Below are 25,876 nucleotides of genomic sequence, written 5' to 3' on the forward strand. Positions count from 1 at the left end.
TGCAAGTGCATGGTGAAAAAAATGTGCCAGCGCTAGGCATCACTGGTGGATTGGAGTACCCAAAAATTACTACAATTAGATTTTTAGCCTAATGATGACTTACGAATTTAATACTGAACATATAAATGTAGACACCAGCGTGAAACTTCGCATATGCAATTACTGCAGCACAAACGTGAACACTGTATATAATCCGGACACCACTATCAGTTAAGACTTTACTTTGTTTTATAGATAAAAGCCATTGGACAAACGGAACTGAATTCCAGCAACCCAGAAGATGTATTACAACTTGCTGCGCAACGAAGAAAAAAGAAGTTTCTGCAAGCTATGGCAAAACTTTACTTTTGACGCTGCATGGCGTGTATAATTGAAGGTGGCAGAGAAGAGCAGAAGATACATGAAAATATTTTTTTATTTTCCTCCAGAACTCATCGTTACAAATAAACCATTAAAACATGTTTATAGTCTTTGTACAAAATACATATTTACACATTGGATCAACATATTAACAAGCACCTTAATACATTGTCTCTTTTGGAAGATTCTCAAACAAAACAGTTGCAATTATTTCAGTTTCAAAATTAAAACAGCAAATTCCATTTCACATTAAGAATTGTGATCATGTATAAAATGATTTGTACAAAATTACGGGTTTTTTAATGTACATCATAAAAATCCAATATATTAAACATGGGGATACACAAACTCTGGTTTACATCCAAGACCCATGCCGTATCAGTGCGCCATCCACAATGGGAACATGCTCAACATGAGCCACCACTAAAGTTTCTAATAGTAACGACTGCAATTATACATTCGGGGGTATTAAAAAAGATCACTGAATATTACGTTATCACCAAACATTTCATTTTAAAAGTTATGAATCGGAAGAGTGGCAAAAGTACACCTGGACATGGCTTACAAAATATAACGGTACACAAAGTTCTAGACCGTGGATACAAAATATATATGTACTCCTCTAATGAAACATGTTTGTAATCATGTGGTCAAAGATGCCTATACTGTTTGCACACCGTGATTACTATAGTTAACGTTTACTGATTTCTCATTGGACAAATTCGAGCACCGTATTTATTTTTTAATTGACAAAACATTAAAGATTGAAAAGTAACTTCCATGTTCAGCTGTCTAGGGTCATGCCCAATGTTCCCATAACTCTGACTTTAAAACCCATGTGCTTTACTGAAGACACATTTTGTATTTAAACTGCTCCAAGGTTGGATATCCGTGAATATGGCACAATGTTGAAAGGTAGTTCCAAATAAATAAGTGCAATTAAGGACTACCCTGCAGCAACCACTCGCAGCTTTCATTCGCCAAAATAAATAGAACGTGCTCAGCCATTCCTATCTAGTGATAAACCCATTAGGATAGTCTTATCAGTTTTTTTTAAATACTGTAACATGTTGCATGTTACCTAAAACTAATTTACAAGCTATCCTAATAAATAATTTAAGAACAAGCAAACTAAACCAAAGGTTAATTTACTGTAGGAGTTGTTAGTTACATTTTTGAAAATGTGATACAGTATTCATATAGAACTCGATCTTTAGTCCCTCATCCTAACCGTTTTATCATGCATGGAGTTTGACATATTCTATAGTGTTGGTCCATTAGAAGGGAACAGCAAAGTTTGCATATAGAACATTGTATGTATTAGCTTGTGTCCTAGTAGTACAATGTCTGTAATACTTTGCTTTCTAGCATTTACAACATTAGTAAAAGATGTAACCCAAGCAATGTTGTGTACATATTGTTACAACCAATATCTAACATCCTTTTGCAGGAATGGGTCATGTTTTTTAAAAATCTCGAGTAAAAACTCAGTGCAAGTAAACCGATGAAGTGAATGCCACTTCATTCTATATACATTGTAAACTATGAAACACTTTTGTACAATATTTACTTAAATAATGTTCGAGGCGATTGGCTCAGCACTCAAGTCAGTCTGTATTCTCACACTTCAGGGTGGGCAGGCAAAAAACGAAGCCTGGCCCTTTAGTGAATGGTGACCACGAAACATCTCCCAGATTTGTTCGCGAATCACATTTGTATAGCACCAATATAACAGTCTTTCCGCTGGCTGCAGTCCTCCATCATTAATGCTTTGTATGTAGTGTTTTTTCTGTACTCTTTGGTGGAGTTAGGATGCCTCCAATACACACTGGAGACTGCCGTCCCACGACTACACAGTTTGGTTTCACATAAACTTCATCCTAAACAAAACAGGGGAATAAAACAAAACCTTCAGTTAGTTCATGCAGGAATATTAGGCAGTTCATAGTTGCATTTTATCTGACCTGGCCTCATTGATGCAGGTCCAGGAAAGCAGGTGGGTGCTCAACCAACAAATCCCAACTCAGATCCATTGTTGGATAAAATAATGGTAGATTGGTGAAAGATTGAAGTCTGAACGGATTAGGTCACATAAAGCTTCTCACTTAGATTTTACTGACTGAATTATCTTGTCATAGGGTTGGGCTGAACCCACGCAGTAACCACTACTATCCAGCCATCAATCTAGTCTGAGTAATTTATAATAAGTTAATTGCAAATATATACACACAGACGATGCCCGGATTAACTTTAGCCAGGGAGCATACCCACTAGACCAGAACCCTGGTCTAGTGGGTAATCCAGAGGTATTGAGCTCTGAAGAAAACCATTCCATACACTGGCCCCATTTTTTTTTTGTGGCAGATTAAACCAAGAGTAGCTCATGGGGCGGGGCTGAATGCGGTATGAGCATTCATGCAGATAGTCGGAGAAATTAACAGATAAGCTGAGGAAAATTGATAGTTAAATTGCAGAGCTATATCTTTTAAAGAATGAGGTCGTCATCTCTACTGTGAGGTATGGCCAATTTGCATAACTACAATAGAGACTATGGCAAATATGCATGTGACAGAAAGCAGTGCTTAGAAAAGGCACACAGAGGATGGAAAGTAGGGAGGAGGCAATTAATGGTTTTAAATCGAGGTCAGTTTTTCATGCATGATCTTACGACGATATGTGAGGCTTTTTGAGATAGCAAAGTACCGGAGGATTCAACCTTGTAGAAAAATAACATTGTTTGAATGGAAGACAGGAACTTGTGATATGCACTAGAATCAGGTGAATAGTCTGTCTACTGCTAGGCTTTCACTGGACCACTGCTTTAGCAAGGAAAGCTGATCAGTTCAAGGGTTGGAAGTGAAAAGTAATTGGTGGACTCGTGTGTAGGGAAATTTCAAGAGATATATGCTGCAATTGGAGAAAACAGTGCCTTGTTACTATAGCAATGGGAGGAAGCAGAAGGGATAAATAATGCAAACACCAAGTCTGCAAATTATGGGGTGGATATCTGATGTTCACCCTTAAAGGACTAGCTTGCAGTTTCAATTAAAGAGAAGTGGGAACCACGTGGATGGCCCTGGTTTAGCATGGCACATGATGGGGATAACTACCACACAGTTGAAGTGGATTGCTTGCATTCCTGTGGCTGGAGACCCATAAAGACTAGGCCACCCATTGAAATGACATGAAGACGTTATTAGCGAGGGTCAGCTAATTAGTTGTTCATGAGCACTGCTATGGAGTGTGAGCAGTCGTTAGGTTTTTAACCCCTCAGGGAAGGTTTGCTGTTTCGGGAATGCGGATGACAGCCAGGTGCATCAATATCACACTTCATTGGGTGTACTGTTCAGCCATACATGTACAAGTAAGAAGAACAATGGGACAAACAGATGCAAGCCTATAACTTTTCAATAGGTTTAGAAACAGTTAAATAAAGCTTGCTAGAAAACGTAATGAATGAATAGTTACAGACTACTCTTTGCAGAAGTAATAGTTTACACCCAAAGTACTTCTTATAACTGGCAAAGTGAAGCAATCTATACTCAATTCAATATTCTAGTGGTTTGGGATGCAAATACAATCAGAGCAGATAAATAAGTCGAGCCACATGGACCTATTTTGTGATCGTGTCCTTAGCAGTTTGGAAATCTAATGGTGAGTTGCTTAGTTTGTGGTTCACAGATAGTTTCCCAGTTCGAGCAAAACCAGTTATTTACTTTTGCATAGCATGTTAGAGTATAATAGCTACAGATGTTGCCATCCGGTTTGTCCCAGTACATGCAGTATTGCAAATGGTAGGCAGCGATTACCTAAAAAACCAGACCGCCCAAGACCAGTGCCTCCTGCTTCGAAACACACCAAATGTTGGGCAATATGGATCTCTCAATAGATCTACTGATGCAGCTATGTGTCTATCTGGGAATCTCTTCATCTTCAGGAGTGAACCGAACTGTGGACACAAATCATTGCTCACCTTGAGGGGCAGGCCTTGTAAAACGCACCATTTCTAGTCTGACCACTGCTAATCAAGAATTTAAAGGTAGTTTGTAAACAAAATGTAAAGAATGCTCTTACCAGCATGTCTAAATAGTTTGTGTGGGTCTGGATGTTATGCCGGTCTTCTGCAGCAACTTTCTTAAAGATCTTCACTTTTACAGTTATTCCTTTAACAGTGTTGAAAAATGGTTCCATCCAATTTATACATTCAGAAATGCAGTTGCAATCTAGACCTAAAAGAAAAGAAAAATGTGAATGTTTTACCACTGTTCTATCTATACATCTCAGCATGTCAGGTTTTTAGAAAAAAAATGTGATGCCACTTTCGACATCAGCAAATTAAATACAAAGCCAGAGGACAGAAACACATACTATCCACCACCAGGGAGGTAGTTACAATATGGACATTGATCTGTAGCTTCACACAGACGGAACAAATGCTATAAGAAGACATTGCGGTACTGTCAGTGGGCCGAGTGAGCAATCATTTGTGGTTAAATTCCGTGAGTTTTAGCTGTGTTTAAAGAGGTGGGTAAACTGCAGTCCTCATAAGATTCACTATTTGCAGGAAAGGAATGGTACATCAAATAGTGTGTATTACCCCATAGTGGGTATATGGTAGAAACCGCCTCCTTCAGGGGTACAGTTCTGCATCAACTCATGGTAGCAGGAAGTATGCACAACATACAACAGAATGAAATGGATATTGGAGAAAAGGGGTGAACATCTGATGTGCACTGCTTTTAATCAATTTGTGACGCTGGGAGATTGAAGGATATCTTTACATGGTGTTCCTCCCCCACTTCATTTTAACATTCCCTCTTCGTATCCAAATGTTATGCAATAATTTGTACAGTCTTGTGTAGGAATGAAGTTTGTTTCAAAAGGACTAAATCCTACATCAGCACCTTCACTCATCTAGCTTCTTCCAGAAACACTTCCTATATTTCCCCCATGTACATTTCAGGAGTGCACTAGAACTAGAATTTCACTTGTCTGATTATTTCAAGTAAACTTGGTCCTTTGCAGATCATTTCCCATGGACGGATGTGAATTTATGTATTGGGTTCTTTGCACCAGTTTGACCACTCCCACATCTGGTCCCGTATTGGATTACTCTATAGGCAGTGGTTTTGGTATGGGGATGTAGAGTTGGGGGTCACTCGGGTAACCCTGTAATTTGGTTTCCTTTGCTCCGAAGCAATTAAGATTGTATGGAGCTAATTGGAGACATCTCTGAATGTTTTTTTTAATCTAAGGTCTCTGAAACTGCATTTGTTGGATGCTCCTTGTGCTTGACTTGTTAATTCCATGTCTATCCAAGTTCTACCAAGGTGCCGTATTTGTTTTTATCTAGGAATCAGCTCACAAGACTTCTACTGCTTTTAAAGAATTAGTTTGTCTGACAGTGGGGAAAAAGTCAGCTGATTCTCACTATAAAGTCATGATCTCCAGTAGACCCAAGTCCACCATTTCTCATCCAGTTTATTCCAGATCTTGCAGAACAGCTAACAAATGTTTTAACAATATGTTCTCTACAGGTGTATTTCTGACACTTACTACCCATTAAAAAGTCTAACCTTGATCCCCAAGATGTAATCAACTATCGCCCTATGTCAAGGCTTCCCCTTCTGACCAAATTGGCCGAAAAGGCTATGAATATACAGCTGGCAGCATTTGAGTCAAACAATCTTTTGGATGTGACAGTTTGGTTTCTGCAGTGGGCACAGTACAGAAACAGCTCTCATCATGGCCAAAGAAGAAATCTTGATAGGGACAGCACAGCGGCCTTTGTCCTGTTGGACCGATCCGCAGCCTACAATACGGTCGATCATTCTTGTTTGATTGCCAGGTTGAGGAAGCTGGGGATTAAGGACACAGCCTTGGACATGCTTCCTTCATTTCTGGCTAACAGGATACAATCAGTGACCTGACGATTTCATAACTGAACCATATTCTCTTCCTTGTTCCGCAGGGCTCACTGCTAAGTCCTATTCATACATCACCCCGTGGTTGTCCTAATTAAATCCTTTGTGTCCTGTCAACGATACCCAAATAGTGGTCGCTTTGTAAATCCGATCATAGCATAGATGAGACCTTTTCAAACTGCAAGTCTACAGTTAGCGACTTGATGAGATGTAATTGCCTTAAATGAAACTCATCTAAGATAGAAGTGATCGAGTTCGGGCATGACAATTGCTTCTGGTTCTCATCTTGGTGGCCCACAAGAATTAGGGACTTTGCCAGTCCCTACAAAAAGTTTTAAAAAACGCGGGTGACACTTTGATGACCAAATATAAGAAACAAGTGAATGCAGTTATCTCATCATGCTTCTTTGTATTAAAAACCATTAAAAAGATTTTCCATAGGATTTCATTCGAGCTACTAACAATAAGTCACTGCACTTATTTTTTCTCGTGTCAACTATTGCAATGAAGTGTACTTAAATTTACAAAAGTTACTGCTAACTAAATGACAAACTAAAAAACTCAGCCTCAAAATGTTGTTAAACCTCCCTAAATTTCATTCAGCAACTCTGGCTCTTAATGAACTCCATTGGCTACATGTGGGCAAAACCAATCTATTTTTAAAGCGTTATGCATAGCATTTAATTCTTTTGCCTTTTAGGAAAATCCTGAAGGCATGGCTGTACAGCAATTAATCAGGGCTTCAATTCTCCGTTGTCATAGGCTAGTGGTAAGACGCCTCCGGACATTAGAGCGCTCTACAAAATCCTAAATCAAATTATTTATGTTCGAAGTTCTACAGCAGGCCTAGAGTCATTAGCCTCAGCCGTGCTGTCAATGTCCTCCCTGAGATTATCTGCATGCATCTATACTATGTTTTTCCACTATTAACTGCTTTTACTACATACACTTCCGACAGAATGACACAATCTTCACCTTTAGAAATTAAATAGTCATTAGTTAATGAGGCATTGGACAGACCAGAAAATGTTCTTTATTTTGCCATTTGGATATCACAAGTATGTCTGTTGATGTTGCCGTGATTAAAAGAAACCATGAGAAGCGCATCAAAGAATTGTTCCTCACAGCCAAGGACGATCAAAATTCAGAGCACAATTTAAAATGGGTATGAAGTTGGTTTTACCAAAAGCACCAGGAATATGTTAATATTCATTCCGAGTTGAGGTTATTCATTATCCCAACATTTTACAGAGCCTCAGAAATAAAAAGCATTCATGTTTAGTACATCCAAGTTTAACAAGCATTGGCATAGCCAATAGGTCCCACCTTTGGGACCTTATAAGTGTTTAGCCACGCAACAGTTGATGTTGTTGCACCAAGGATATTGTGCTGCATAACTAAATACTTAGAAGGTCCCAAAAGCGAGACCTATTGGCTACGCCAATGCTTGTTGTATGAATATTTCAAGCTTCTGGAAGTTAAAGCACAAAATAACATTTTTACTTTACAGTGTACTGATGTAGCTCCTCAAAGAATTCAACAGAAAGCATTATTCACGGATGTTCACCCCTCCGCTGCGCTGAACGTTCCGCACTGGTGAGGAACGTTCTATTGCGCGGGCGGGGCCAGAACGTTCAGCGGACGTGCGAAGCACTACCGAGGTAGTGCACGCGACGTCTGCTGAACTTGCCCCGCACGGAAGGGGTTAAATGGTAGAGATATTCTTGTAGTTCAGGGTTCTCCAATGTCAGTCCTGGAGGGCCGGGTCCAAGACAGTTTTTTAACATAACTACATTTGTATACATGGGGATATGCTAAAAATCTGACATGGAGCTGGCTCTCCAGGACCGACATTGGAGAACCCTGATCTAGTTGATATACCCCTCTTCTCTATAGAGTGATCCTGGGCACTTTGTTTTCCTTTGCTGGCTTTTCCTTCAGCCTAAAAATAAAGAGCACCTTATGGTGTGCGCTGTACGCTGTACAAAACCCTCTCTTGCACATGCGTTTGATGTGCGCTGTACAAAACCCTCTCTTACACATGTGTTAATAGACTAAAGTTGCTCCATCTGTAGTAACATTATAAGCCCCAAAATAAGGTATACATGACAACTGACGCCTCGTGGTTCACTATTAGCTGCGTCATCAGGGCGGTATGGCAGATGGATGTTTCTAACTTAAATTTAGAAACTATCACTTGGAATAAATGCCACTCAATGAAGTGAAGCCATCCAATGTATTAAAGTAAAACACTTCCAAGCCAGACTCCTGTTTCAGCTCTGGCTTGGCTCTTTATATTAATTTACTAGATTGGTCGCCCCTAAATCTGCATAACAGAAAGAGCCCACTCTTCATTATGTAAGGAGGGAAGACAAATGATTCTCCTACTGTTCCTGAGAAATTCTTCAGGTCCATTCCTGTGCCGACATATATAGTGAAAACCGAAGTACCAGTGGCGTACCAAGCCCTTGTGCCACCCGTGGCAGTCCCTGCATTTGCCACTTGTTTCGGGTGCACGCAAGAGCAGGGGTTGTTGTGCCGGCAATTCCTGCGACGGCCATAGGTAAGAGCGTAAAGGGAGACCACACCCCCAAAACTCATGCCGTCTGGGGCAGACCGCACCCCCCCTTTCCTCTCCCACCTGCTACACCACTGTGAAGTACTCACATTTGTTGAGCCCTACGCTCCGTGCCACAAGCACCGGCACTGGTGACCATCATTTCTCCCAAGTGTCTGCTTGTCGCAACTCACATATTGACAGTGGGGTAGAAGGGAGCGCCCTAATGCATACAGAGAAAATACCCCCAACCCCATGTGTCCCCCATGTCCCAGGCAGCTGCGTAGTATTGAAAATGTGTAATCCGTACTCCTTGTAACCTAGGGGATATGAGAAGGGGGGTTCCTACCCCTTCCTTACCCACACTTCATTGTATTCCGACAAAGATAGGACACAATGTATGTAAGAAATGTGCTCCAAGCCGTAGGTTTTATAGGCAACAATAAATGAAAGGGTATTTGTGAAATGTTGTAACAAGCCAAGATTTGACGATAAGTGTACAATCAATCCTCAATCACCATTTTGTATTTTTTGACAAATATCTTGTCACGCCTAAAAATAACAAGCATTTTCAATGCAATAGGTCTCACATTAATTAAGTTTGAGCTATTGGCATTGCTAAATATTGCAACAAAAGTCTATAAACTGTAGGCCAAAAAAATGTATTTATTTTTTGTTGCAATGGTGGCATGCTGCGCTATAGATGAATATGTGTAAAAGTAAAGTGTGCCATACTGCAATTGCTACAATAGTTAACTGTGGATGCGTTAACAATTGATGTGTGCACGGATGGCTGGTGGTGTGTGTGCCTGTAGAAATTGTGCACTGATGGCGTGTGTGCCTGGTAGAAGTGTGCACTGCCGGCTGGTGGTGTGTATGCCTGGTGGAAGCGTGCCTGGTGAAAGCGTGCACTGACGGCTGGTGGTGTGTGTGTGTGTGCTTGGTGAAAGCGTGCACTGACGGATGGTGGTGTTTGTGCCCACTGAAAGTGTGCACTGCCGGCTGGTGGTGTGTATGCCTGGTGGAAGCGTGCCTGGTGGAAGCGTGCCTGGTGAAAGCATGCACTGCCGGCTGGTGGTGTGTGTGCCTGGTGAAAGCGTGCACTGATGGCTGGTGGTGTGTGTGTGCCTGGTGAAAGCGTGCACTGATGGCTGGTGGTGTGTGTGTGTGTGCTTGGTGAAAGCGTGCACTGACGGATGGTGGTGTTTGTGCCCACTGAAAGCGTGCACTGACGGATGGTGGTGTTTGTGCCCAGTGAAAGCGTGCACTGACGGATGGTGGTGTTTGTGCCCAGTGAAAGCGCGCACTGACAGATGGTGGTGTTTGTGCCCAGTGAAAGAGTGCACTGACGGTGTCTGTTGAAAGAGTGCACTGACAGTGTGTGTGTGTGTGTGTGTGTATGGTTGTATGTGGTTGTGTGCGTGGGGTTGTTGTGTGTGGGTAGTTGTGTGTATATCATAGCATAACCATTAAACCTGGACGTTTTAACTCATAAAAAGTTCATACAAACTGATAGGGCATTTTACTGGCTTCACAAACACTGCCTCCTGCACGTGTCACAGAGCTGCCTCGGTGCGGTATCATCGGTGTAAAACCTATTAGCATTTTGCAGGACGCCTTGATTTTATTTCTTATAAAATGCCAAGAATCTTTTGGAAATCCAAACTTCTGTTCACTACCTCAGGGAAGGATAATGAAACATGCATTTACAATGCGGCCAGCCTTCATGTAATCCTCGGCTGCTCTAGGTAAACAACCACCACGCTCGCACTATAGCCACCGGGTAGCGCGCACTGAAAGAACAAGCACTGGCAAAATCAGCATACTGTAAGGGTTGGGGTGGAACCAATATTTCTCCACTACTGCCCCTGGTGGTCATCTTTTCAGTTCAAAAGCGAGTAAAATAAATATGGCCATGGTATGCTTTCTTGTAAATTCTTCTTTTGCTAATCTGTATCTACAGCTGCTGTGGCGGGCTCGAGGGAAAGGGGGGGCGGGTTGTCACGGCCCTAAAAGTGAAAGCAAAGGGAAAATGAAATGCTGAAATCGAAAATGTTCTGCTGTGGCGGGCGCGAGGGGGGGGGTACATGAGGACACACATTCAATTTTGTTAGGCATGGGGAGATTAAGTGATTTGCCCAGAATCACAGGATGTTCAGCGTCATTTATTGTTCCAAAATAGAACACATACATTTAGTCACTGTCACGCATCCTGTTTTGATAATATTCACGGTCACATAGCCAGGTATTCTCACCAACAGCACTTTGGGTTTTTGGTCGTGTAAATTTGCTGTTCTAATTGCAATGCTAAAGTGCATTTCATGATATCTGTGGTGGTAACGTGCAGCACAAAGCAAGACTATGTTGGTCCCTTGAAAGGAAATAAAACTACTCGATGCACTGCGGTGCTGGAAGGGGGTGAGTTTTTTTTTTTTTAAATCTGACTTCAATCGCTTTTCTGTTTAATGTTTACTTATAAGCCATTATAGACAATGTGGGGGAGGGGACGACACACTGCTTCAAGGAGAGCTGAAAAAAATAATAAAATAAAACGCTATGGTAAACTGTAGCGCTTGTAGCAGACTTACAAAATCCTTTGGATGGCAAATGGTGATCACTTTCGCGGCCGCTTTGATGTTCTCAGTGGCCGTGCGGCTCACTGAAAACATCAAAGGCGGCCGCGAAAATGATCACGTTGGCTGACAAATGGTGCGTGCACCCGGCGCACATGCACTGTACGGTAAACTGCAGCGCTGGTAGCGGACTTACAGAATCCTTAGGATAGCAAATGGTGATCACTTTTGCAGCTGCTTTGATGTTCTCAGTGGCCGCGTGGCTCACTGAGAACATCAAAGCGGCCGCGAAAGTGACCATGCAGGCTGACAAATGGTGTGCGCGCCTGGCGCACATGCACTGTACCCGATCCGCCTGCAGTCTTTGGAGCACTTTCAAAAGCCCCTTACTAAATATCTCGCATAGCATCGCTTGCGCGATAGCTAGGCAAGACCTAAAAAGGACTAGAACAATAAGAACAAAGGACGTTTTTGGTCCAAGTTCCAGCGTCTAGGGCACAGTTCTAGGTTGATTTGGGGGGACTGACTCATGGAGATGAATACCCTGCTGTTTTAATCTGATTATTTCCAAGTGCTTGAACCGCTTTTTAAAAGGAACGCTCAGATGTTGTCCTCTTACATCTAGAAACTTGTGTGGTACACTGCCTGACCTGAAAGTCTTGGTTCTGAAAAACAGAGCGCTGACAGTCCCAAAAACCAAATGGGTCAAGAAAGAAGATCTAAATACATATTGCAGCAGAAACGTTTCACTCTACATTACAGAGATTTGAGCCTTCCCTTTAAGACTTGCTGGATTATGGCGGCCAGTGCTTGAAATGGAAATATAGATTTGCTGGTACTCACTACCCCCACAGTACCTGTTTACTACTCATGAGTGCAGGTACGCTCTCAAAAGTATTGAACAAGTGCTGAGAAGTGCAGGTACTGTCCCATTCATATTAAAGAGGTGTAGGTAATTGGTATCGGAGTGTACTTGGCCATTTAAAGCACAGTGGCCCAAAAAAAAAAAATTGACATTAAGCGAACAAAAAAAAAGGCCCAAAATCCATTTCGGTCTCACACACAAACATTAATGGTGCTATTGCTTAATTAAACTCATTAGTGAGGCCTTCTTGCAAGAAAAAACACAGTAAAGGAGATTGGTAATAATAACTAAATATATTATTACTGTTGCCTTTATTATCAACAGCTCTGAAAATTGAAATGGGTGGGACCTCTTCCAACTTCAAGTCTTATCTCGAGACTGGCTTCAGAAGAGGAGCACCACCCTCACAGCAATCCCAAAAGTCACAGTCCAGATTAATGACATTAAACAGTGGAAAAGCTAGATCTTTCTATTTGAGAAACTCAACCTAATCAAAAATACAAATTTAGCAAAGTTCCTAAACGTATTACCAAACGGTATAACTTCTTGCCCAAACAAAATTTCTGTGGACGTGGTAGCTTGCAGACATTTTTTGTGGGGTCAATAAGCAAACCTAAAATATCAAAGTCAAGACAGAAGAGGACGTAAAAGTCTTTTTTGGCTACTCCAACTAAGAGGTGCCATCACTGTTCTATTTTACTTCAAGCTGGGTAACAACCTTTAGATAATCCTGCACGTGGCTCCATCTCAGAGTTCTTAATCCTTAGCCACAACATTTTATTTGCAGAATCAAATCAAGATAATTGTCCTCAATGTACTAGTTTTGAATAATAGGCAGCCAAAGGTGTACCTAAGCAAAGCCACTTAAAACGTATAACCAAGCGGAAGCCTATATCTGGTATAGTCACACGGTCTGGGGTAATCAAAACATCCCCTTTGTCAGTGAAACTAAGAACAAAAACTGGTATCTCACTATTGTACTGTCTTCTGCAGCCTGGTAATACAAACGGCAATGGTAAAATCAACACATGAACAAAGATCACTTGGTTTGCATAAAGACGCACATACCATGTTACTAGGGCGCTATTAATTTTTGTGCCCTGGTCTTTGGCTGCATTCCATTCCTCCAAACATTTTCTAGAATTTACTCATGCCAAGTAACACTCTTCAAAACTCAAAGAGACCCCATGGGTATCTTGCAACACACAGTTAATACTATTGAATTATTTACCTGTTGCTTTTTTGACAACTTCAGCTGAAGTATAGTGGAACAGTGCGGATGCGGCCAATATCCTGTACGAAAACTGCAATGACTCTATATCCAGAATGCATAAATCTAAAAGCTGGAAGAGAAATACAGATTAATTGAATGAATCGGTTTGCAAGACAGAGTTTCCTTCCCTTATCTTCACAGCTAACTTATTGCTTACAAACAAGCATCTTGCCAGCCGAGTCATGCTACAAGTGGTTCTACGATAACTACACATAGCTCACAAAAACTACTTTGTGCTATTCAGTCCACTCGCTGCAGGCACTATCGATCAACCCACTTCTGCTTCTTCACTAATTATATTAAAATCTAGATACTTGTTTTGTGCCAGTAAAGAAAGGTATTGGTACTCAAGTGATCTTTACTTTCTAATGATTGCTGCTTCTCGACCTATTGACAAATGGAGCCCATGAACTAATCATATGCCAGTTTCTCCTAATTTGGCAAACAGCATCATCTACAGTTTTGTGAATCTGCTGATGCTGACCAATTATGTAGCAGGTGAATGGCTTTGGGAAAGCCCGCTAATGTGCCCAGTTGCTCACTCTGACAACCACATTTGAGTAATAGGTGGACATTCTACTCTCCAGTCACTTTGGGAAGAGGGAGAACTTGCTTTTTATTTTAATTAGGTATACACAATTTTAGCTAACTAGCTACACAACTGATTTTTCTGTTCCGTGACATTGCTTTTATTAGTGGAAACTCTTTACTCGTGGGTTATCACACATTGCCATTCTTTAAACCAGTTGGTTGTTTACCTTTTGACTTCTGGGGACCCCTGCTTAACATTAGAATTTGGGTACACCATTGAGTTATTGCTAGAAGCGTTTGACCCCAGCCTAGTCATTTTTTATTATTTAAACTGCCAAAAATACAAAACAAATACAGGAGAAGCATTCATCAAATAAAATAAAAATTATTAAATTGTATTTAATTCACGAAAATATATATAAAAATAAAAATGTCAACAGGAATATTGGCCCATTTATATTTTCAATTTAGGCCACTCATTGTCCGTGCCTTGTTCTGTTTGATACATTTGCACTGTTCCCACAAATCAAGGGATACTACAATAATTTTTAGCCTTCAATTTCCTTCACATTCATCGAACATTTTAAAATCTTTTAATTGTACAGTGTGCGTCTTTATTTATATACAGCGTATTAATCTGTTAATATTTCATGGTCTGAAATGTATTTGCATTCTTTGGACAAAAGGTTAAGAATCAAAGGTCTAATTTACTTAATAAATCACAGTGAAATAGTTTAAAGTTCTAGGCAAAAAATGTACAGATCCTGGGAAATTACAAGACCGTTTAAATTGTAAATGTAACACCATGATTTTTTTCAAAAATTGAAGTGTCCGTATAGTGTCTGTTGCATGTGCTTAAAGAAAATGTACCGAAAAATACATAGGACCATGATATATATCAAAGATATAAACAATACAAAAAAGTCAGAAAGTTCTTTAAAAACAGAAAATCCTTACCTGTGCGATCTGTATGAATTTCTCCTGAGAATACTGAGGTTGGAGTACTTTTGGAAATTCCTTAAGCGAGTCCACTTGAAGATACAGATTCAGCCACGAAATTACGCTCACTGGACACAGTTCCCATTTTAAAGCCTAAGTCCAAACAGAATAGTTTAAAGTTTTTTTAAAAAATTAGCAAACCTTTCAATCCTAAAATTAATGGTGTACACTTTTGCATCAGTAACATCTGCAACTCAGGCTAGACCTCAGTTGTCAAATCACACCTCCGAAACAAGACATTAGCAAAGTGACTGGAATTACGAGAAGGGAGTGTGGCCAAGGGAGTCCATTGTGTGGGGTTAAAAGGTATTTGAAAGGCTTAGTAGAAGAGAATGTATATCACAGATGTCTTGTGCAGATTATCCCCATGGAAAACAAATCGAAGCGTAGGGCACTGCAACAGGATTTAGATAAATGGGTCTGTTTCATTTAGGATGCAATCAATACAAGTAGGTATCGCAACTTTTAACCCCACCTGCAGTCTGCAGAAATAAATAAGTATACGGTTTAGAAGCCCAGTTTTCCTCCACATACCACAAGGTCAGCCCTCCCAAACAAGTAGGCAACAAACATCTTCAGGGTAGTATAGTAACATTCATACATAACTTGCTGTAATCCACTATAACAAAGATTTAAATATCATAGAGCCAAAATATGGATTACCGGATTCACAAAAACAGGACGTGTTTCGTCTCACACCTTTTTCAACTATATAAATAACGAAAAAATCCCTCAGAAGAAGTACTCAGAAGCCAGAGGGGATTTCAGGGCTAACACGCTTTATTCAAATGATCCCAGTGGCGGCGAATGCATTTCGGCACATCAGCCTTCCTCAGCGCCCAACACTGTAGCAAGTCCTTCACCAATTGGCTCCATCCTGTGTTAAATACCTGCTAGCACCCAGAACTCCTCCCCCTAATGCTGTTGGCACACCTGTGATAGTTTGTGATCTGAATGTAGAACTTTATGTCCCAGAATGCACTGTATCGGCCAGACTGAGTTAGTGGCGTGGGAGTGAGATGTAACAATGGGTCCGTGCTAGCTTGCAGCTGAGTGGTGAGGGGAGCCTCAGATCAAGAAAAAGTCCACGGCTGCTACCCTTTGTCCCCTCGTGCTGCTGCAGCCATTCCTCCCAGGTTCGCGGATGGGCAGGGGCTATCAAATAGAGACTTCACGCCCAATAGAGATAAAATACCTCAGTCCACCCATGCTGGCCTGTGGTTCCTGGCGGTCTCAGGATATATTGATTCCTCGATCTCGATAACGCTGGGATCAGCGTGGTGCCAGTGTAATTCCGGGACACTTGGTCCAGCAGGGCCTTCTGTGCTGCGCACCTGGCAGGCGCAGTATATATAACGAAAAAAAACCCCAGAAGAAGAACTCAGAGGCCAGAGGGGATTTCGGAGCTAACAACACGCTTTATTCAAATGGTCCCAGTGGCGGCAAATGCATTTCGGCACATCAGCCTTCCTCAGCGCCCAACACTGTAGCGAGTCCTTCACCAATTGGCTCCATCCTGTGTTAAATACCTACTAGCACCCAGAACTCCTCCCCCTAATGCTGTCGGCACACCTGTGATAGTTTGTGATCTGAATGTAGAACTTCATGTCCCAGAATGCACTGTATCGGCCAGACTGAGTTGGTGGCGTGGGAGAGTGAGATGTAACAATGGGTCCGTGCTAGCTTGCACACACACGAAGAGACCACTTGTGGATGGTGAAAGGACTCTGTAGGTATTTTACCGGATCCACAAAAACAGGACGTGTTTCGTCTCACGCCTTTTTCAACTATATATATCCTTCAAGAAAACGTCACTCCTTTCGAAAACCTGAGCCCGTGGGGGGTGGCGCGTTCGCTGGCGGAGATAGACCGGTATGCAAATCCAATCAAAATTGTTACGATAGAAACGTGTTCTCCGGCCAAAAGTTGAGCAAACTTCAATCAATAGTAAGGGGATTTATTAAACGCCATAAACCCTCCGTTATGAAATTTTATAAATCCCCTTACTATTGATTGGAGTTTGCTGAGCTTTTCTCTTGAGAGCGCGGTTCTATCGTAACAATTTTGATTGGATACATACACACACATATATAGTCATGGTAGGAGGCTGTGTGGTAGTTAATTTACAAGCACTTCCTTTCTCGATATTTTAGCAGCACAATATTTCTATACTCCTTATTTTGCCATACAATCTAACTAGCATCACATATTTTCTTTCCTACGACGTTTCCTTCTTAGATCTAGAATACTGGAACTGCTATTAGACAATTGCCCTCTTTCACTGACACTTTCCAAGTGCTGTGTCACTGCGATAGGAACACTTTTCAAAGCCCTTCCTGGCTCGTATAACCAAGACTTCTAGCAAACTCCTTGTGTTGCCTTTTTTTCTCATAAGTGTTCACCGTGGGATCCAAGTGTGTGCAGGATAGGTGGGAAGTACTGTAGATCTGTGATCAACAAGCGGTTAGATCAGTCAGAATGCACCCTATTGTTCATTTTCTTCTAGTTGGTCTGTTTTCAGTTGCCACTCCCTGCCACTCTAAGACGATTGCACCCACTGTTTGATTTCCTTTTTCCTTCTGGATTATCACCCTATTATTGACTCACTGGCCAGTCTGGGAACACTATGGGAGCTGGACCAATGGGGCCGCTGCGTTCTCCCTTTACACAGAGTGCTGCTCTTTGTTGAACTGCACTGCATTGCACTATTAGTGCTCACACTTTAGCAGGCTATACGCTTTAGCTCTGAAGTTAGAAACAATATGTTAAAGGAGAGTAAGCATGGATAAACTTGGATATAAATATTGGGGTAAGAGTTACCTTTAATATGATGAGCTCCATTGTTAGGATATCCTCTTCGCTGCATGCACCATCTGTGACGTATGCAAACTCCTGCAATTTAGGAGGGTAGATTTCCTGCAGGGTTTTAAAGGTATTGTGCACGTTAAAAAACAAGCAAGCAACAATATAAAGAGTACGCATAGACCTACAGCAGAGATTTTGGTGGCCCTAGCAAGATGGAATTCTGATCCTTTCATTTCACCTCCACCCTTGCAAGTGTCAACTACTTGAACGGATTTGTAATACCACTGTGAAGGGAGTGGCAGGTTTTACTGTAAGTCTCCCTGAAACATGGACTGTTTATTGTGCCCTGCCTCACTGCTGTTGGTGATTATGTCTTCTTGTAGGAACGTCAATGCACCCTTCTAGCTTCCTCAGTAGCAGAGTTGGATGCTGGAGGAGCCCAAATATTTTGGATCAGCCGTACCCAGGGGGCTGTAGCACAATGACCAGCCTGTCGCTGAAACTTGGTGGTGTGCTGAAACCCACTTTACCCATCACCTCCATACACTTTGAATGCCAAGCCCACACCAATTGGCACTACCAATGTTTGTGCTCACTGACACCTTTAAGGAGACATGATGTGCTCCTCATGCACAACCATGAAGAGTATATCACCTGTAACAGATCTCTAGTTGTCTTATGTTCAGTGGACACAGCAAGAAGCAATGGTACTGTGGGTATGCAGTTCCTATTAGGATATGTAGTTCTACTGAGGTCAGAGAAGTTATGAGGAGTCAGCAGGGAGTGCAACTCTTTAGGAACAAATACCCTGAAACACCTAGGTATGTATCATGCTTTTGCTCCACATGGGGTCAGCACTGCAATGCCCGATGGGCACCCTCAATGGGGGCTCTTTAGGTGTGGGAGTCTGTGTAGATTGGTGTAGTAAGTGTATGGGTGTGAGTGTAATGTTAAATATGCCACATTGTGTGAGTCTTGTATTATCACCGACTGACTCTGAAGTATGACACCTATCTAGGTGTCGGAGGGCATTTGTCCCTAAAGAGTCACGCACACCCGACTCTTTAGAGCCTGTCTGACCCAAGTAGAATTACACATCTTAATAGGAACTGCATAACCCCCTTACCATTGACTATTGATCTGGACCAAATATGCTGGATCTTAGTGTTCCTGAGTCCCTTTATCTTGATAAAAACATTGGAAGAAGCACTCACAAAACCCAGTTTGAAGTAACAATGGCCTTTTTAGGGTGCTGTGAAGACATTGGGTAAGTTGGTTTAGTATCAACACGTGCTCATGCACTGCCATTTCAGAAATAGCTTAACTGATCCCTGTGGCGAGCACTGTAGTGCATATGCAACTTTCCACATAGAGGTTTCGGAACGATTACTAATGGTCAAAGTTTTAGAGTGACTGAATACCAGAATATGTTAACTGTTTGACTTACCTCAAGCTTGGCTGCAATGAACAACGCGGAGATCCCAATAAGCTGAAGCATATTTTTGTGGATATCACTTTGTGTGACCATGAATCTGTCAAAGAAATCTTGAGCTAGGTAGAATGTGTCCCTGTGCAGAGTGTAAACTTCACACACCTAAAATTGAAAAAAAATATATATGAACTTATAATATAATTACATTTTCACAGGCAATACAAAACAACGTGTCCAAAATAGTGTGCCAACCACACAATCTTTAGATTGCCTTGGAACCTTTTATTAATTTCCTACTTAAACTTCTTTCACCTCTTGTTACCAATTATACAATATTGTAAATCTAACCTCTGGATTTTGATGCCACTAAATCAATCTTCTTGGTCTGATCCATTCTAGAATTTTTCTACACTCTTAATTAGGCTACTGCTAGATTTGCTCGTTTTCAATTGATATTTAACAATGCCATGCACGTTGGGTTATAAAATATTCTACTCATCTCCACCCACGAAGGCTGCCTATCCATTCCAGGTTGGATTTTGAAAGCGTGGTCTTCAGAGGCTCAGGGATCCCTACCCTGGCGCCCATCTCCTAGAATGCCATGTCAACTCCACTCTTCCTCTAACATTACCTTATCACACAACTGGCCAAACCAGTTTTTAAATACTTGCGTATTACTTATGCAGTATCAATTAAGAAAGTTCCTCCAACCATCCCTCCTCTTCTATTACTTGTCTTTTAAATTTCCACGTTTTTTCTGCCACCAGATGTCTCTGTAGAGCACATGGGCTAGTGATATTTATAAAGTATACAAGAACCCCTTTTACAATTGGGTTTAAAAACAGGCCTCTTAGTAGTGTATAATAAAGCCCAAAAACAAACCTCAAAGAGCCAGTCCAGTAGTATTGCTCTCATGTTTGGTTTCAGCGTTGGATGCTGCAGCAGCCAATGTTTGTCATGGACATATCTGGTTTCCTTGTTCAACATTTTGCGCCAGACATCTTTTGAGCTTCCCCAGCTACAAAAGTAAAAAGAGTGCGTAAAACGTAATGCCCATTTTTCGACCCCATTGTCCTACAACAGCAAAACTATATTAATCCTTTAGACAGTGCAGGGTGCACATTACTCATCAGCATTCAATTCAGGCTTCGCCTGCAAAGACACCGGTAATATTGTGACAAAACAGTTTTTACAACAAAAAAATACTGCTATAGAGTCCAATATTTACAAATCTTACATGCCAGTGACCCAGAGGCTAAAAACCGAATATCCCTGGAGGTGATATTGAAAATGTCTGCTTTGACACCGTGGCTTTTTAGGGAGCTGGAAAGTGTCATATGTATACAATTATTTGTTGTTTTGTCTGCAAAATAATGCTCAATACTACCTAGTAAATGATGGTGTTTTCGGGACTTTGCGAATCTTAGCTTTGAATTTAATAGTGGCGAATAGCCTGCACTGGTGTGAATTGAGCAAACCGTTAAGCAGGAATACCGGTCTGATACATACCCGCCTGCAACCCTGGTACAAATGTCTGTAATTTGGGTATTATTCTACTTGGGACATCACTAGTCGCCTGTGGTAAAATGACACACCTCCTGTACTATAGGAGATTCAGGGCACACAATTCCTAATCCATGCCCCAAGTCGTTTTGTGTGGAATCGAGGGCAAGACGTGTTTATGTCTATTTACAGCAACGGTGAATGGGATGATGTGCTTCCCAGTGCCAGCACTGGGGGAGGGACGGGTGCGTTAAAGAGGGGAAGCACAACGGAGGGCGCCAACGGGAGAGATGCAGGTATGCGCTTGATGGGTTTCTTAGCACCCAATCCCGCCATTTCCCATGCCTGCCTTTTGGTATGCAGAGAGAGGGTGGGGACACCTCACCACGGGGAAGGGGCGCGAACGTGACCTTTTGTTTGACAAAGGAAGGGGGAGGGTACTTGAGGGAGGTTTGGCGTTAGCAGTGCCACCAGTTGCTGATATGCATTTAATTCCATTTTCAAGCCAGGGCATTTATGGGTTGTTTTTCTTTCAAAAAGAACAACTGGGCGGTTGGTGTATCCATATTCTCCTACTATGACTCTTCCCAGAATGTTGAGGGCAGCGGCAAATCCGAGGTAAAATTGCACAAATAAAGTATACAACAATAGACAAACGTTGATTAGCTGTTGACTGCCCACCCCCAAGTTAATCTCATCAATTAAACAAAGCTGAAATAACATGAATAATAAACCAATTAGAACTTACCTGAGGCTGGGCAGCGGGGAAGGCGTTATGAAGAAGTTTTTAAACCGGTACTGTGTGAAGCTGGACAGATCACTGGTAATGCCCATGTCCTTGTGCGGAGTTTCAATTAGGACGCAGGGGCTAACGCCTCCGGATATCAGGGGGGACCAGCAGCTCTGCAAAGAAAACAAATATCACCATGTTGGTTCGACGCTGCTCGCTTGCAAAACATGGCGCAATTACCAGGCTGTAGCAGCTCAGGTAGGTGCATTCCTCTGCAGACATGGAAGTATGCGCTTCACGGCTCTATGTCCGATATACACTCTATTGGCACATATTCCAGCTAAAAATTTAAGCTTGTTAGCAGAAAAGGCAGGGTGACACCTAGGACGACCTACGCTGCGCCATTTCCCAATGAGGAACAGTTTATTATCAAAACAGAAGTGCCAATAAAATCTGCATTATAGTGGAGCTTTATTTGCAGAAACCCAGTGACTCCACAAGATGCGTGACCACTCGGGCAATGCTCGCGGTAGAAACTGGGGCGTCCTTGAGTAAGTTCAGCTTATGAATCCAGGGTCTGATATCGATGGGTCCCACTGTATTCAGTGTGAAAGGAGACACCTCTTCCTGTTCCTCCTCCGAAGCGGAAGTTTACAGTGACACTATGTACAGTCAGCTGCGCGCCTATTGGCTGGACAGCGTCACGTGGAATTTTCCCCGGGACTTTCAAAAGTGCTTCTATGGACGAGTCTCCCAGCTGAACCAGAGCGGCTGCATCCGTGGTAAATAAGAGCTTCGGGAGCAGCGACCAAAGATGGGGAAAGAGGGTGGGCAACCTGCAGGGGGGGGAAAGGAATGCAAGAAACTAGCGGCGACAACTGCCGATTATATTCTGGCGGTGTTACCAAGGAACACGGAGCACCCAAGCTCTGCAAGGTCCTCGGTAACAGCCAAGTGGGTAAAGCCGCAGGGAAGACATCTGGCGCTAAATTACATTTCTAATCAGACGCAAAATAATGCCTCTGACGCATGGCGGGATGCCGCGGCTGCCCCCGTCGAGCTGCAGTCCATTCTCTGCCCGGAAATAGCTTTCTTCGCAAACTAGGCAAACTACGTGAGGGCCACAATCGTGAAGAGCAGGTCGCTTGGAGATGCAAACACTCAGCAAGCCACGGAATACGTGGTAGATACGAACCCGGAGAAGGCGCGCGCGCCAAGATCAGCAGGAGCTCAGACAGGGACGCAGCTGTTCTGCACACGCGCTGGGGGTCAACTCATCTTACGCCAGAACATGGGGCCGACTATGGCGCTTGGCAGCCTGCCATAAGGGCAGTGCACACAGCAAAGCAATATATTAAAAGTTGTCGGAAGCGTCCTGACACACTCATGTCAACTCTACACCAGCATCAGACTTCTAAGCACTCTCCCATGGCACATACCTGGATCTCGTACTGTTGCTTCTTAATCTTGTGGTGGTTGTCATATTTTCCATTTGAATCCTGAAAGGGGAAGACAGTGTGTCACATCTTGTCCAGCACATGCATGAAGGACTAACTCCCGCCACATGTCCCACTGCAGGTCCTTACCTCGGTTTTCCTCTTCTTGGGGCGCAGCACAGACATAGCATTCTCCTCGTCCGTCTCCAGCTTGGGGTTTCTTGCTTGCAAGCGATCACTGCAGAGTACAAACAAGTCAGGGCCAGGAGCATCACACAAGGAAGGGACAGTGAATAAGACATTGGTTCGAGAGCTCACCTGCGTCTGGACATCCTGCTTGGTGTCTTTCAGGTCTCCTGAAAAAGAAAGCAATAGATTACACGTGAGAATGATGGCTACTAGGCTGGAAGACAAACCACCCCAAAGGAAAAGCACCCCCACCCAGTATAGGCGCGCGATTGGGGGACAAAAGAGCACCTTTGGAGCGGTTACTGAAAACCGCGCATCGCAAAGAATGAATGGTGTGATGCAGCCATATGCGAGGAGGTTTCAAGCAGGAGTCTCCCTTGTGTAAACCATGCCAGTGTGCGAATGAATGAGTAGTTAGTGCAGATGGCAGCTGCTGTCATTGCAGCCCTTGTCCCCCGAGATGCGAACACACAAGTCTCCCCTGCACGAGGAAGGACCCCTGAACTCAGGGACTGCCCTTCGTCATGTATCCTGCATCCCGGGGGGGCACCCCGGCTTTCGGAGGTTTGAATTTAAGAGGGAAGAACGCGTTCCGCGCCAAATCACTACGGGCGGTAAAGACGCCTCCCGCGCCCGAGTGCCCGCGTCCGGCTCGAGGTTTCCTCAAAGTATCCGATCTGTAACCGAGGGTAGGTGGGGGGCACGGAGACCCCACTGGGGGGCCAAAGAACCCTGCACAGCAGCTAATGCCGGCGCTAGGGTTGGAAAAGCCGGGTAAAGACGTCCAGTTTCCCGATCATAATCCTCGTGCAGGGGTAGCCTACTGTAACAGAAAAATGTGCCGGGGGGTCCTGTCCCGCCAATGGCCACCATATCTTCAAAGATGGGGTGCAAGTAATCCGACCCCCTCCTCACACTCGCGGCTCGATGTCGTCGCTCTCTGCCTGTCCCTCTCTGAAGAGGATTCTACGACCGGGGCCGAGCCTGTGTGTGCTGGGGGGCTGGCTGCCCAGCGAGGGGGTCCTGTCTCTGCTCAGGGTCCGGCAGCTACTCACCACAAGAAGCTCTGGGTGGATGTCAGCTGCTGCTGCTGGCGCCAAGCTCTTATATCCAGAGCGGCAGCTGCCGCTGCGCATGCGCGACCCGCCACCGGCTCTGCACCTCAACCCAGACACAGGAGCCCCCTGGGCGGGAGACCGCCCCCAGAAATAAAGACCTCCCGAGCCAGGACAACAGAGACCCGCCGAACTGGGGAAGACACTCTCAGGAATGTTTTATTTATTTTTGGAAGTTTTTGTTTTGTAAAGCGCGAACAAGTCCCAGTGGGGCGTCAAAGAGCCCCACGATACACATTTAGTGTTATTAATTTACATACAAAATAATACATAAAAAGGGGACATATGGTTGCAGAAATTAGTCGTGGGACACAATGTGAAAACTGAAAAGTCAGTTGGATCCTACATTCATGGGCTTTGAAAGACATTGGAGAGGAACACCAGGTAAATCAACAGTAGGTTTCAGGGAGAACTTGAAAATCATCATAGAGTTGAGCAGTCTAAGCGTTACTGGTCTAGAGTTCTGTATTTTGGGTCCGTGCCTAGGGAAAGAAAAGACAGTGGGGGATTTTACAGATTAGACCCCATAGCCATGAGCCAGGGTGACAACCTCCTTAACCTCATTGTGTTCAGGCCGGAGTCCTCAGAGGTGGATACCACCCCCACTTAATAAAGACCCCCTAGCTAGGAAAAGACAGAGATTCACTCACCTGGGAAAGGGACCACATGCCCCAGGAATAAAGCCCCTCAGTCATGGGCCAGATACTTTCTTTCGGCAAGGCCAATACCCAACCTGGGGTGCCCACACCCCCAGGAAGTGCAAGATGGCATTTCAGGGAGTGCGACAAAGAGGGAAAGTATTTACTGTATGCATAATAGGAATCCAGCGAGACTTTTGTAGGGGTGCAAACAATAATCAAACATTTCCCTAGGGTGCAGGCATAGAAAAGGTGGGGAACCCCTGTTTTAAGTTCTGAGCTCTGGAGAGAGACCCCCTAAGTAGCGGAGCACGCTTGAGAATCAAGGCTCCTCGAGTCAGGGGAACACCCCAGACCCAGTTTCCACACTCCCATGAATAACAACACCCCATCTAGACTGACAAGACCCCTCACTGATGCCCATTGAACAGGGCATATCCGTTCAGTCAAAGAATGACTGAGATGGATACTCTTAGCTCAGCAGAAAAGCAGTTCTCAGAGTAGGGAAATCAGCAGTACTATTCCTGAGCAAGACACTTCATTTTTCCATATTCAGGGAGTAAAGATAGCTGGTAGGTCGGACAAAGGCATGTATAGAGCCCAGCCCCTCTAGGGAAAAAAAGCATGGACAAAGCCAACAGGCATATTCACAAAATAAGCAAAGGCGCTATGCACACAGACAACACACATGTGACCCAGATACACAATATACCAACATAAATGTACATGCATGTGATTGATAAGATTCAGTAGTGTGTGGTTGAATAACAGTGGATGCATATGTGGGCATAGAATGATGAAAGAAAATAGATTTTAGGTTTGTCAATTTGTCTTTTGGTTTTTATGCAGTTAGTGGATTCAATGGGTCTTTTCATAGCCTGTTTTCCAAGAGAATCTCAACATTAAAACAACCAGTGCTTGGTTGAAGAACTGAATAAAGGTTCTA

General features: G+C 43.1%; 2 protein-coding genes across 4 annotated transcripts in view; one reads left to right on the plus strand and one right to left on the minus strand.

Annotated features, from left to right (window-relative positions):
- The window catches only part of INTS8 (integrator complex subunit 8), a 552,137-nt gene extending 551,676 nt beyond the window's left edge, over positions 1-461 (plus strand). For both annotated transcript variants that reach the window (XM_078687009.1, XM_078687008.1), the window contains exon 28: positions 235-461. In XM_078687009.1, coding sequence (XP_078543135.1) covers positions 235-351 — 117 coding nt within the window. In that variant the 3' untranslated portion in view covers positions 352-461. The remainder of the gene's footprint in view (positions 1-234) is intronic.
- CCNE2 (cyclin E2) lies at positions 398-24,294 on the minus strand. 2 transcript variants are annotated; one of them, XM_078687010.1, is made up of 12 exons: positions 24,233-24,294; positions 23,307-23,344; positions 23,139-23,226; positions 22,992-23,051; positions 21,571-21,725; positions 20,202-20,337; positions 19,335-19,481; positions 17,903-17,998; positions 15,041-15,175; positions 13,511-13,622; positions 4,435-4,589; positions 398-2,240 (listed from the first exon to the last, which is right to left on the minus strand). In XM_078687010.1, exons 2-12 carry the CDS (start codon positions 23,318-23,320, stop codon positions 2,124-2,126), a joined length of 1,215 nt encoding a protein of 404 aa, XP_078543136.1. In that variant the 5' UTR covers positions 23,321-23,344; positions 24,233-24,294; the 3' UTR covers positions 398-2,123. The 2 variants fall into 2 exon arrangements, with proteins under 2 accessions (XP_078543136.1, XP_078543137.1); XM_078687011.1 differs by lacking the exon at positions 24,233-24,294 and adding an exon at positions 24,093-24,111.
- Between the last annotated feature and the right edge of the window lie 1,582 nt (positions 24,295-25,876).

The sequence above is a fragment of the Lissotriton helveticus genome, chromosome 4_1 (assembly GCF_964261635.1).
Source record: "Lissotriton helveticus chromosome 4_1, aLisHel1.1, whole genome shotgun sequence".
In the NCBI taxonomy this organism is placed as follows: domain Eukaryota; kingdom Metazoa; phylum Chordata; class Amphibia; order Caudata; family Salamandridae; genus Lissotriton; species Lissotriton helveticus.

What these genes read in the sequence shown, in the direction of transcription:
- CCNE2 (XM_078687010.1), bottom strand. An exon ending in AATTCATACAGATCGCACAG is followed by an intron (nt 13,623 to 15,040) that starts GTAAGGATTTTC and finishes TTTCTCTTCCAG; the next exon opens with CTTTTAGATTTATGCATTCT. An exon ending in CAAACTATTTAGACATGCTG is followed by an intron (nt 2,241 to 4,434) that starts GTAAGAGCATTC and finishes TGTTTTGTTTAG; the next exon opens with GATGAAGTTTATGTGAAACC.